General features: G+C 48.3%; 1 protein-coding gene across 6 annotated transcripts in view; it reads right to left on the reverse strand.

Annotated features, from left to right (window-relative positions):
• The window catches only part of LOC140204863 (TRIO and F-actin-binding protein-like), a 301,234-nt gene that overhangs the window by 14,508 nt on the left and 274,067 nt on the right, over positions 1-12,659 (reverse strand). For all 6 annotated transcript variants that reach the window (XM_072271741.1, XM_072271739.1, XM_072271738.1 and 3 more), the window contains 3 exons: positions 9,666-9,813; positions 4,861-4,978; positions 2,567-2,726 (listed from right to left, as the gene is read on the reverse strand). In XM_072271741.1, coding sequence (XP_072127842.1) covers positions 2,567-2,726; positions 4,861-4,978; positions 9,666-9,813 — 426 coding nt within the window. The remainder of the gene's footprint in view (positions 1-2,566; positions 2,727-4,860; positions 4,979-9,665; positions 9,814-12,659) is intronic.

Below are 12,659 nucleotides of genomic sequence, written 5' to 3' on the forward strand. Positions count from 1 at the left end.
TTCTGATCCAACAGACCGCCGGTGTCCTGGGTTACCCAAGTGTAGTGAATGTGGACCGGTCAGACAAGCTCTACACCGACTGAACACCAAACCTCCCCACATCCGCCAGACCAGAAATTGAAAATCTGCCCTAATGTTTCCTGCTAACTAGATTTTCTAGACTGCTGTACCATTTCCTGATTACCTCCCTCCTTCCTACTATTTAAGAGCAGTGGAGGGATAAAACAATGGGATTAGAGGCTCGTTGGGGAAATGAGCAGGATCTGTTTTAGGGATACAGTAATCAAACTTTTATGAGCTGACCCAGACAGTCTGTGTGCATTTATTAGGAAACACAGGTTACCCAACAAGCCTGGTTTGGAGTAACAGGGAAGATCCTACTCCTTGCCAGTCAAATACGCAGGGCATTCCTTAACAACGACTCTCCACACCTCCCCGACAGCTCTGCCTCGATTGTCTCTAGTTGTAAGGGTGATTGCACCAAGCTCAATTCCAGTTGCAGGTCCTCGGTGGATGAAGCAGCCCATCGCCGCACAAAGCCTGACCCTAATAACATCGAAACACAGACCGATGGAAGTTCCACTTGTGCCTCTCAGTGATCACCACCAGCAAGAGAGGTTTAACTCCCCAGCGTAATATTTTACAGGGTTCCCATCACCAACCCCCACCCCTATCCTGGAAATCACTGACCAGAAATTTAAATACTGAGGCTCTGGGTTCAGTCTAGAGGGATCCTCAGCGTGGGAGTCAATGAATCAGAGTAATTCGGTATGGGAAGTCCAACTCTATGTCCATGTCATGAGAGGTGGAAATGGGTAAGGCCGGCTAACAGGGCTCAGGTAAAGCTGTACAGGACAATCCCTGTACAGTGGATGCAATGGATTACAGAAGAATCGATGAACTCCAACCATGTCATCGACTTTGGATGCTGGAGACGGGAGGTCATACATGGCCTATGCTGCACAGGGAGCTAAGGGCCCAAGTAGGAGAAGAATACGGTACAGAAACACACACTTCAGCCCAACTTCTCTTTGCCTACCTGAGCTGGTCCTATTTGCCTGTGTTTGGCTGGTATCCCTCTAAGCTGGTTGAATGGTGTCGCAGGGAACAATCTTTGCACTCGACATCAGTAAGACTAAAGAGCTGATCGTGGACTTCAGAAAGGGCAAGAGGAGGGCACACATGCCAGCTTTCATCGCGGCATCAGAAGTGGAAAAAGTGAGCAATCTCAATTCCTGGACGTCAATGTCTCTTCCTGGGCCCAGCATAACGATGCAGCTACACAGAAGGCACGACAGCAGTTGTAGTAAAGACACTCACAAATTTCTACAGACATGCCCTGGAGAGATTTCTAACTGGCTGGATCACCGTCAGTAAGGGATGGAGCACTGGATCCCTGTCTGTACGGGGAGGGGGACACTGGATCACCGTCTGTACGGGGTGGGGCCACTGCACAGGGCTGAAATAAGCTGCAGAAAGTTGTAGACTTAGTTAGTTCCATCATGGGCACTATCCTCGCCAGCATCCAGGGCATCCTCAAGGCACCATACCTCAAAAAGGCAGCGTTTATTATTCAGGACCCCCATCACCCAGGACATGCCCTCTTCTCATTGCTACCATCAGGAAGGAGGTACAGAGGCCCGAAGACACACACTCAGCGATTCACGAACAGCTTTTCCGTCATCCGATTTCTGAATGGACACTGAACCCATGAACACTACCTCACTACTTTATTTTTCTCACTTTTTGCACTACTTATCTGACTTTTTAATATATATATATATACACACACTTCTTACTGAAATTTACAGTTTTTTTTTTGCAAAGTATTGCTGGCACATAACAACAAATGCCAGTGATATTAAACCAGATTCTGATGCTGAACCTTTCCTATCCATGTACAGTATATACACAAATGAATGTTGTTATGGTACCTGCAGCTACTATTTTCTCTGACAGTTTGTCCCATTTATACACCACCCTATGCATTAGTAAGTCGCTCTTTTAAACCTTTCTCGTCACATTGAATCTGTTCACTCTAGATTTTGGTTCCCTGGGAAAAAGAGACTGATTCACCCTATCTAGGCCTGTAGGTCACCCAGTTGACCTGGAGCACAGGCACAGTGCAGCAGTCATTAGTGCTGGTGTCTCATAGATCAATCCTGATCTCAGGTGTTGTCTGTGTGGAGTTTGCAGGTTCTCCATGTGACTCTATAGTTTCCTCCGGGTGCTCTGGTTTCCTCCTACATCCCAAAGACGTGCGGCGTCAGTGAATGAACTGCCCGCTGTAAACTGCCCCTAGTGTAGGCGGTGGGCGATCAGTGGGGTGAGAGGTGATGGCAAAGTGTGTGCACAGAAAACGGCATCAGAGTAGGTGGGCACCTCATGGTCAGCACAGACACAGTGGGCCGAAAAGCCTGCTGCTTTGACACTATACACCCTAGGAGATTATCTCAATGATCTCACCCTATCAGTAGAGCGTTGCCAGGTACTATTAATGCTTCAACCCCCTCCTTCTCCCACACGGTGGGCTGCCGCCGGGAAACAGAGAGCACTTTCTCATCACCTGGTTCTGCCGCAGCAGCTCCTTGTTCTCCTGCTGGCTCCGTGACAGGTCCTTCTCCCGCAGCTGGGTCTCCTTCACCTGGCAGTCGATCTCACGGCACTTGCGGGAGTACTGCTCCGACAGCACCTGCAGCTCCCGCTGCAGCACCTGCAGCTCCTTCCTGCGACACAGACAGATACGGAATATGCAGTTGCATCGGCAGACCCAACACACCATCCCTCCGCGTGACTGGGCGAAACGCCTGTCAATCACAGCTGGAGACAGCCTATCCAGTCACGGGCACCGCACGCATTTATGACCCATCCCTAGTTGCCTCCCAGACCGAGTGGTTTGTTGGGCAACATCAGCAGGGAGGTGAGTGTCAAGTGTACTGTTCTGGGCTGGGAGTCAATTATGGTCCAAATGCTAGGTTTGCTTCTCTAGCGGTCAGCTTTAAAACAACCCTATTGCTTAATGTTTGCCATTATCAAGGGAAGCTTTCTATACCAAAGTTTTGTTTACAATTTTGGAAATTTATATCCTGACCTTCCATGGTGTAAATACAACCCACAGTCAAAATCTGAAGCTTGCTCTCCCGTCCTGTGCAGTAATCTTCGTGTTGCCACTGGAATGGATTTTACGCCCTTAACTTGTGTTATGTAGAAATCCCTACTCTGCTGCAAGTATCACCCTGCTTTCAGTAGGAGAACTTTGTTGTGTTCTCCAGACCTCTGCCCTCTTATGTTTGCGCATGTATGTACAAATACGATAAGCAAGTTTGCAGCCGATGCAAAACTGGCTGTGTGCTGTGGATAGCGAGGAAGGTCGTTTCAGCCTGGAGCAGGACACAGATCAGTTGGAAAACTTAAGTGGGATAATGGCAAATGGACAAGAGTGAACTGATGTCTTTTAGGAAGGCAAACAAGGGTGGGATGTAATCAGTAGGTAGTAGGGCACTAGGGAGTATGAACAGGAAGAGTTTGAGGGACGTGTTCATAAATTCTTGAAATAATTTATTTATTTAGCAATACAGTGCAGAGTGGGTCCTTCTGGCCCTTCGAGCCATGCTATCCCAGCAACCCCGGACAGGTGAAGAAGACATAAAGGTCCCTTCTCTTCACTGGCCACAGCAGAGAATACAGGAATTGGGGCACAGTGTTGCAGCTTTATAAAGTGTTGTCTAGGCTACGCTTGGAGTATTGTGTTCTGTTCTGGTCACCACACTATAGGAAGGATATGATTGCACCAGAGAGGTGGAGAGACTCACCAGGCTAGCAGCAACAAGGAATCTCAGTGGGCTGAGCAGCGTCTGCGGAAGGAAAGGAATTGTCGGCTTTTCAAGTTGAAAACCTGAATCGGAAGCCAAAACGTCGACAATTCCTTTTCTCTCCACGGATGACGCTTGACCTGCCCAGTTCCTCCAGCAGGCCGATAGTTGCTGCAGGTTCCAGCGTCTGAGGTCTCTTGTGTTTCACTGGCATAATGGCTGGGACGGAGTGTTACAGACATGAGGAGGGACTGGGTGGGCCTGGAGCAGAGGAAGAAGGGTGACCTGATAGAGGTCTTTATGAGGGGACAGATAGTAAGTGTCTTTTTCCTTGGTGGGTGTTCTCAGGCAAGGAGAGAGATGGGAGGTTTAGAGGGGATTTGAGTGGAGGGGGTTGTTTTTTGCTAACAGATGAGAACATGCTCCCTGTAGAGTTGGAGAAGGTTCAGGCCCTCATAACATACAAGAAGCATCTCCACAAGTACCTGAATTGCTAAGGTCCAGAAGGGATCAGCATATGTAGTTACAAAGAGCAGAATGAACATGATGGGCTGAAAGGCCTGTTTCTCTGCTGTACGACTCTGTGACCCTCGGAGAGTTTCACTTTGATTAAGACTATGGAGTGATTGCTCTGGTGTGCTGTGTATGCAAGGCTCAGTTTGCTGAGTAAATAAATGTTGTTCCAAGTCCAACTCAGTGAGTCCATGTTGAAAATCAAAAAAAAGACTGCAGAAGTTGGAAGATGCTGGAAACATGTGGCTTGTTCAAGCAGCGTCTGTGGAGGAATAAGCGATCAACGTGTCCAGTCAATGACTCTTCATCAGAGCAAGATTTAACTGTTTTTCCACAGACCTGTTGAGTATTTCCAGCATTTGTCTGAGTTTATCTTCGGTTAGTTCGTGCCCTGGTGCCAGTAGATATACTGGTTTTCCCAAAGAACAGGAATAAAACAGTTTATACGAGTGGAATGCAGCCAGCAGCCTCCATCGGGATGCACTGCACTGGCTGTGTATTGGGTTCCCCAGCCACACCATTAACCCGTACTCACTGGTGCTGCTTGTGCAGTCTCTCCAGATCACTGTTGGCCTCAATGCTTTGCGTGCAGCGCATTTTCTCCATCTCCCTCTCCAGCTCTTCGCGGTGTGCCTTTTTCACTGCTTCGATGGCTGTCACATGAAACACAGGCTGTTAACCACGGCAGGAGCCGGCCCTTCATGGTGGGTTGCGTGGCCCTCCGATCTTGGCAACTCACTCGCAAAAACTTTCGTCACCACACAAGGAGACAACTAACAGCGCACCGATGATGTCTCCTCATGAAATGTTTGCAAGTAAATGGCCAAGATCAGAGAACAGCCCAACCCAACCATCAACCACCCAAGCTACACATTCTCCAAATTACTTCCAGACCCTCAGGCAATTAATGACCTGGGTCTTTTTGAGATCGAGACTGAGAGCCATTTGTCACAAAGCTAAATGAAGGCATGGAGTCATCACATTCACCCATAAGCTCTGCACTTGCTGACCTTCTCCCACTACAGAAACACATTCATTTTATTATCTTCATCTCCATTTTCAAATTCTTCCAGGTCCCTGTCCTTATCACAACTCATTTCACCCGCCATTGGCCACGTATCACTGGTTTCCAGTCCATTTGTCCAACAGTGACACTAACTAGTAACTAGCAGACCTACTGCCTCACTAATCACACGGGTTCTATCCTGACCTATGGTGCTGTCAAGTGTGGAGTTTGCACGTTCTTCCGGCCACTTCTTGATTGGTAGGGGTTAACTGGCCACTGTAAATTGTCACCACCAGAGACACTGGAAATCTGAAGCAACTACACACCAAACGCTGGAGGATCAGGCAGCATCTATGGAGAGGAATGAACAGTTGACGTTTCGGGCCGACACCCTTCATCATGACTGGAAAGGAAGGGGAAAATCCCAGAACAAGGTGGTGGGAGGAGAGGAAGGAGGACAGTTAGAAGGTAACAACACACATCAAAGTTGCTGGTGAACGCAGCAGGCCAGGCAGCATCTCTAGAAAGAGGTACAGTCAACGTTTCAGGCCGAGACCCTTCCGTTTGTTACAGTTAGAAGGTGATAGGTTAAGCCACGTGGGTGGAAAAGCCAAAGGGCTGGACAAGAAGGAAGCTGATAAGAGAAGAGATTGGACCATGGGAGAAAGGGAAGGAGGACGGGCACCAGGGGGAGGTGATAGGCAGGTGTGAGGAGAGGTAAGAGGCGCATGCGGCCATCAGAGTGGTGGAAAAAATAGCACCTGGCACACTTGCCTTCATGGGCTCTGGTACTGAGTACAAGAGGGAGGGGGCAGAGGCCCTATAAAGATGGTGGGGGGAGGATGGGAAGGAGAAGGCTGGTAGGTTCTAGGTGAAAAAACTCTCAGCAAGTCAGGCAGCGCCTGTAGAGACAGAACCTCTCCCCGTTCGGAACTGGAGAAAAGGAGAAAAGGAGCGTGGTTTCAGTTGCAGAGAAGGGGTGGGAGCGGAGAGAACAGAAGGAACGTCTGTGTGAGGATGGGGTCCAGGGCTCACCAGGTAACATCACTGCTCCCAACGCTGGCAGTAACAGAGGAACGCACTGGAAACGGAAAACAGTGTTGCAGGAAATGGAGCCACAGAAATGTACAGTGCAGGTGGGCACAGGTTCTGGGAGGAGTTGGTGTATGTATGTGAGAGCCCTACACACAATTCCACATCAATCTTGTTTTCACCAGTGGCTTTGTACGGCAAATGCTCGGCACGTGACTGCAAGACACTGCAGAGAGTTGCGGACACAGCTCAGCGCCTCACAGAAAGCAGCCTCCCCCTGCGCCTCTCGCTGCCTCAGTAATGCAGCCAACATAATCAACGACTCCACCCACCCCAGATATTCTCACTTCCTCCCCCTTATAAAGCGTGGAGGATACAAAAGCCTGAAAGCACGCACCACCAGACTCGACAGCTTCTAACCCGATGTAGTAAGAGTTCCCTACTATGATTACATGGGTTCTTAACCTTTCAATCTACCTTGTAGATTGTTATATACCTGCACTTCACTTTCCCTGTAGCTGTTACACTTTATTCTACCTCAGTACACTGTGTATGAACAGCACTCAAGGCAAACTTTTCATAGTATCTCAGTATATGCAACGATAATAAACTAAATTCCAATCCCAGTTCCATTTCCTCCAGATTTTACACAGCACCTACACATTGGGGACAGGTTACAGCCTGTTAACCCGCACATCTTTAGGATGTGGGAGGGAAACCAGACCCCCCCCCCCGCAGTCAGGAGGGAAAATGTGCAAATTCCAGACAGATGAGACCTGAGGTCAGGACTGAACCTGTGACAACGCCGCTGAGGGGCAGCAGCTCCACCAGCTGTACCCCTGTACTGCCTCCGCAACGAACCGGAAGCAGATCAGAATGCTGGAAACACCCAGCACAACTAGTTCAGTGAGATGGACTGAAAAACAGCACAACGCTTTACAGCACAGGCGACCTGGGTTCAATTCCCACCACTGCCTGTAAGGAGTTTGTACCTTCTCCCTGTGACCGTGTGGGTTTTCCCTGGGTGCTTCAGTTTCCTCCCACAGTCCAAAGACGAACTGGTTAATTGGTCATTGTGAATTGCCTCGTGATTAGGCTAGGATTAAATCGGGGGGTTACTGGGTGCTGTGGCTCGAAGAGCCTGTTCCCCCCTGTATCTCAATCAATCAATAAGTAAATAAATTGATTGATTGTTGAGCCCCCATCCCAGCAACAATTCTTATGATGATGCTTCTTGTTGGCGACACAACCAAGGTAGATGCCCCTTGCCTTCTCACCTTCTGCTCTCTGTTAACTGTCTAACAACTTATCGAATATTTTCTAACTATCCAAATATATTAGACCCACCGGCTCCTCCCACCCCTTCGTTACAGCCGCACAAAACAATAAAAATAAATAAATGTAAGAATGTTAAAGATTTGTTGGCCAGTCAAGTGGATTTAATTCCTCTTGATCTGAAGTTCATGTGAGTTAAACAGGATTACATAAAAATATAATAAACAGATGCTAGACATTTGTCCCCTTTACACACCCGCTTCTCCAATCAGAAAGTGACTCAATGATCATAGAACAGACTAGAAGGCCATTCAGCCCACCAAGTTTATCCTAGATATCAAGTATCTCTCTATATTAATCCCATTTTCCAGCATTCAATCTGTAAACTTCTACACCATGATTTCCCAGTTCCAGAGTTGCGGAGGTCAGGAAGTTGCTGTAAACTGTCCCAAGTGTGTAAGGCGAGTGGAGGAATCTGGGGTAGCTGGTGAGAACAGAATGGGTTAATGTGGGTTTAAGGGTTCTCTCACACACCCATCAACCCCTCCCTAAATCCACCCTGCCTAACACTCTGTTTCCAGCAAGACTTTCCTTGCCAATCAGATTCAGGCAGGTTTGCCACATTCTCTTCCGAGTGGCTGTTGTAAGCTGCTGATTCTGTTCACGACGGGTTTGATGACATTCAGCAGAATCTCTACTAATCTTAATGAAGGGAAACCTCCTACTGGTTTGGCTAATCACTTATCAAGGAACATTTAATCTGTCAATGAAGTCAAGCAATGTGGGGCTAAGTAGTGCTAAGGTAAAAGATCAGCCTGGATCTTATTAAACCTATGTTATGGATAGTGAGGGTCGTTTCCCATTGGCAGAGGTGTTTATGATGAATATCGATTTAATTCCCAACCTTTTTTGTGCGTGGGACCCCTACCATTAACCGAGGGGTCTGTGGACCCCAGGCTGGGAACCCTGTCTTAGGGTTAAGAAGTAGGAGAGTTAGAAGGGGTCAGAGGAATTTTTTTCCCCTAGTCTGCAACCTGCTGTTCCAAGCTGCATTTTAACTTCAATCTACAATCCACATTCAGATCTGAAGATTGCTTGCCGTTGAAATTAATCTTTGCTATATACCTTAACTCCAGAATACGCCCCAACAGGGTCAGAGGATTTTTTAAAAAACTTAGCCACTGGTTGGAATCTGGAACTTGCTGGACACTGTCTGAAGGGATGGTGGACTCTCATAACATTTAAGAGATACTTAGTGGGGTCAAAATACCCTGGAGACTTAAGAAGAAGATCTAGCATTGAGGGTGTGCCTCACTGTCGGAGGAGCCACATTATCAGACCGACTCACCGAGGTAACGGGTCAGGACCCTTTCCTCAGAAGGACATGATCATCCCTGACCGATGGTTAACCCTTACTCTACACTACGCCACCAGATTATCCAGTATGTGGTACCTTCAAGGGACGATACCTCAAAAAGGCGGGATCCATCATTAAGGACCCCCATCACCCTGTTCTCACTGCTACCATCAGGAAGAAGGTACAGAAGCCTGAATGAACATATTGATTTCTGAATGGACAATAAACCCATGAACACTGCCTCACTACATTTTCATTTCTAGTTGTTGCACTACTTGTTTACTTTAACAATTTAATACGTATATACTTACTGTAATTTACACTTTCTTTTCTCTATTATTACGTATTTCATTGTACTGCTGCTGCAATGCCGGTGGTATTAAACCTGATTCTGAAATTCCCAGCCACCATAGCTACATTTCGACAGTGCACTTTACAAATTGTATAGGCTATAGGGAAACACAAGGGTGAAAGGAACTGGTGGGATTGCTCTGAGAGCTGGTACAGACTAAACGGGCCAAATGGCCTCCTGCTGTGTTGTAACAAGATACGGGTCTTGGAGGAGACACCCCCTTGGGAGGGGCCCTGCTGGGAGATTACTTTCCGCATGCAGCCTCTCTCCCTCCCTTTCCCCCACACCAGCACCAGCTGCAAGCCTCCCTGTTCGTACCGGCGATGGTGGCGTTGGTTTCCTCAGACAGCAGCTGCTCTTTCTCCTGCTGGACCCTCTCCAACTCCCGCTGGTGTTGCCTCTGCAGCTCCTCCATCGCCTTCTGGTGGGATTTCTCCATCTCCATAAAGCTTCGCTCGCAGGTTGCCTGCACACCAAAAGGGCCAGAGATCAGAAAACTCTCTCAGTCCGGGCCAGGATTTCACCACAGGCCTGAAAAGGTTAAATCATCAGCAGTGACGGCCCGGAGCCGGGGTGGACTTGACAGAAGTGCTCACACTGAGCTGATAGGGTAAGTGGAAGCCATTTCCTCTGGCGAGGTCTAGCCTGAGAAGCATGTAATTCGAGCGTGGCCCTTCACACAAAGGGGAGTGGCAATCTGACAACCCCCTCCCCAGAGCTGGGAGGCAAGTGAAACGTCAGCACAGAGATGAATGGATCTGTGCGGGGAAGGGTTATGGGAAGATGGGGTCAGATTCAGTTCAGCCTTGATCTAACAATTGCAGAAGAGGCTGGCCACTGAACGGCCTCAATCTGTGTCACCAGGAAGGGGATGGGGGAGGGTGTAAAATGTCACAGAAGAGGCAACCAGCAGCCCTGACCCCTTCCATCTGCCCCGTACTCACCCACTGTCACCAGTTCCCACAGACATTATGCTCCAATTTTAAATCCTCGTTTTCAAAGTCCTCCATGGCCCTCCTCTGTAACACCCACTAACACAACCTTCTAAATTACCTGACTCCATTTCTGACTGCTCGGGCTGTCTAGGGCAGCAACTTCCTTCCTAAACCTCTGCATCTCTCTGTCGTTCTTTCATCTATGACAGAACTTTGGATTATCTAGTCCTTTGTGTTCTATCGTCAAACATCGGGACCTCTTTGGTACATTAATAGTGTTTTTAAGAAGCAGCTGGTGCTGAGAGCACCATCCTTGCTTTCTACTCCAGTGCTTTACCCATGGTTTGTTACAAATGCCAGTGGAAGTGGGTTCAACTTTGCCACCGCTGCCCTTTCAAAAACAGCATGTTCCTGATGATCACATCTGTGCTTTTTATAAAATCCTGTGACAGCTCTGATTCATTTGCCAATTCCCCGCTGTTGCTGACTCCTGGTTTACTGGCCTTCCCTGCCACCTGGATCACTTTCCCCTTACTAGAATGCTTGTGGCGTCTGAACACCTCGCGCAAGGTGGCAGGGCGCACAGCTTCAGAGTGAGCTCGACAACAGGTTCAACCCCGACCTCGGGTGCTCTCTGTGTGGAGTTTGCATGCCCTCTCTGTAACTGCCTGGGTTTCCCCTGGGTGTTCCGATTTCCTCCGACATCCCAAAGACACGCAGGCTGCCTGGTTAACTGGCCGATGTAGATTGCCTCTGGTATGCGAGTGAGTTGGAGAATATGGGGGAATCGATGGGAAGGTAGTGAGAATAGAACGGGTTTGGGCAGGATTAGTGTAAATGAGTGGCTGATGGTCCAGCATGGCTTTGGTAAGCCAAAATACTGGTTCCATGTTCTATGTCTCTGTACTTTATAATGGCAGCTGCTGTGCCCGAGACTGCAAGAGACTACAGAGAGTTGTGGACACAGCTCGGTACATCTCTATGGGCTCCACAGCGCCATGGACTCTATCCACACTTCTCACTGCCTTGCTTAAGCAGCCAACCAAACTAAAGGTCCCACCCACGCCAGACATTCCCTCTTCTGCCCTCTCCCACTGGATAGAGATACAAAAGCATGAAAGCATGTACCGACAGGATCAAGGACAACTTCCATCTGCCTGCTGTAGGACTATTCAACAGTCCCCTCATATAACTTGGACTCTTGACATCAGAGACTACCTTGTCTATCTGCACTGCACTTTCTCTATAACATTATAGAGTCATAGAGAAGTACAGCACTGAAACAGGCCCTTTGGCCCATCTAGTCAATGTTGAACCCATTTAAAGTACCCTCTCCCATTGATCTGCACCCGGACCATACCCCTACCATCCATGTACCTATCCAAATTTCTCTTAAATGTTGAAATTGAGCTCGCATGGACTCGTTGGCAGCTCATTCCACGCTCTCACGACCCTCTGAGTGAAGAAGTTTCCCCTCATGTTCCCCTTAAACTTTTCACCGTTCACCCTTAAGCCATGACCTCTGGTTGTAGTCCCACCCAGCCTCCGTGGTAAAAGCCTGCTTGTATTTACCCGGTCTATACCCCTACACCCCTAATATTCTGCAGTCTGCTATCGTTTTCCTGTGTACTACTGTTGCAATGAAATGATCTGTATGAATGGTCTTCCACTGTACCTCAGTGCATGCGACAATCTTAAACCAATTTACTGATTTAAGAATAATGCAGATATCTCCTGCCTCCTCACATACCCGAATCTTTCATCGCTGATAACAATCTGCACTACTTGCAAAGATTAGCATCCTTTCCAGGTCTCGGATTCAACATGTCAGCTGGACTGGACTCCAGGTAATGACATATACACCTTCAGCCCCCACTGTTTTTTCACCTCCTCTTGCCCCTGGTTAATGTGTTGACACCAAACACTGCAGAAGCTGGAATTTGGAGCAAAACAGAAACTGCTGGAGGTACTCACGGGCTCGAGCAGCATCGGTGGGGGAAAGGAACTGCCAATGTTTCGGGTTCTGATGCAGAGTCTCAACCTGAAATTCCTCTCCTCCCCACACTGCCCTTGATAAATGCTGCCCCAGCCACTGAACTCCTCCAGCAGTCTGCTCTTTACTAATGACATTTGCATTTTATACTGACGGCTCCCCCTGTTCCTGCACCCTCTTTAACAGCCCTGATGAAGGGTCTCGGCCCAAAACGTCGACTGTTTGTTTCCATAGATGCTGCCTGATCTGCTGAGTTCCTCCAGCATTTTGGGCTTGTTGCTTTGGATTTCCAGCACCTGCAGATTTGCTCATGTTTGTGATTCCCTCCTTAACTCTGGACCTCGTGGCTCGGAACTGAGAGTTGCCTCTCATGCGCGGGGGTTA

The sequence above is a fragment of the Mobula birostris genome, chromosome 11 (assembly GCF_030028105.1).
Source record: "Mobula birostris isolate sMobBir1 chromosome 11, sMobBir1.hap1, whole genome shotgun sequence".
In the NCBI taxonomy this organism is placed as follows: Eukaryota; Metazoa; Chordata; class Chondrichthyes; order Myliobatiformes; family Myliobatidae; genus Mobula; species Mobula birostris.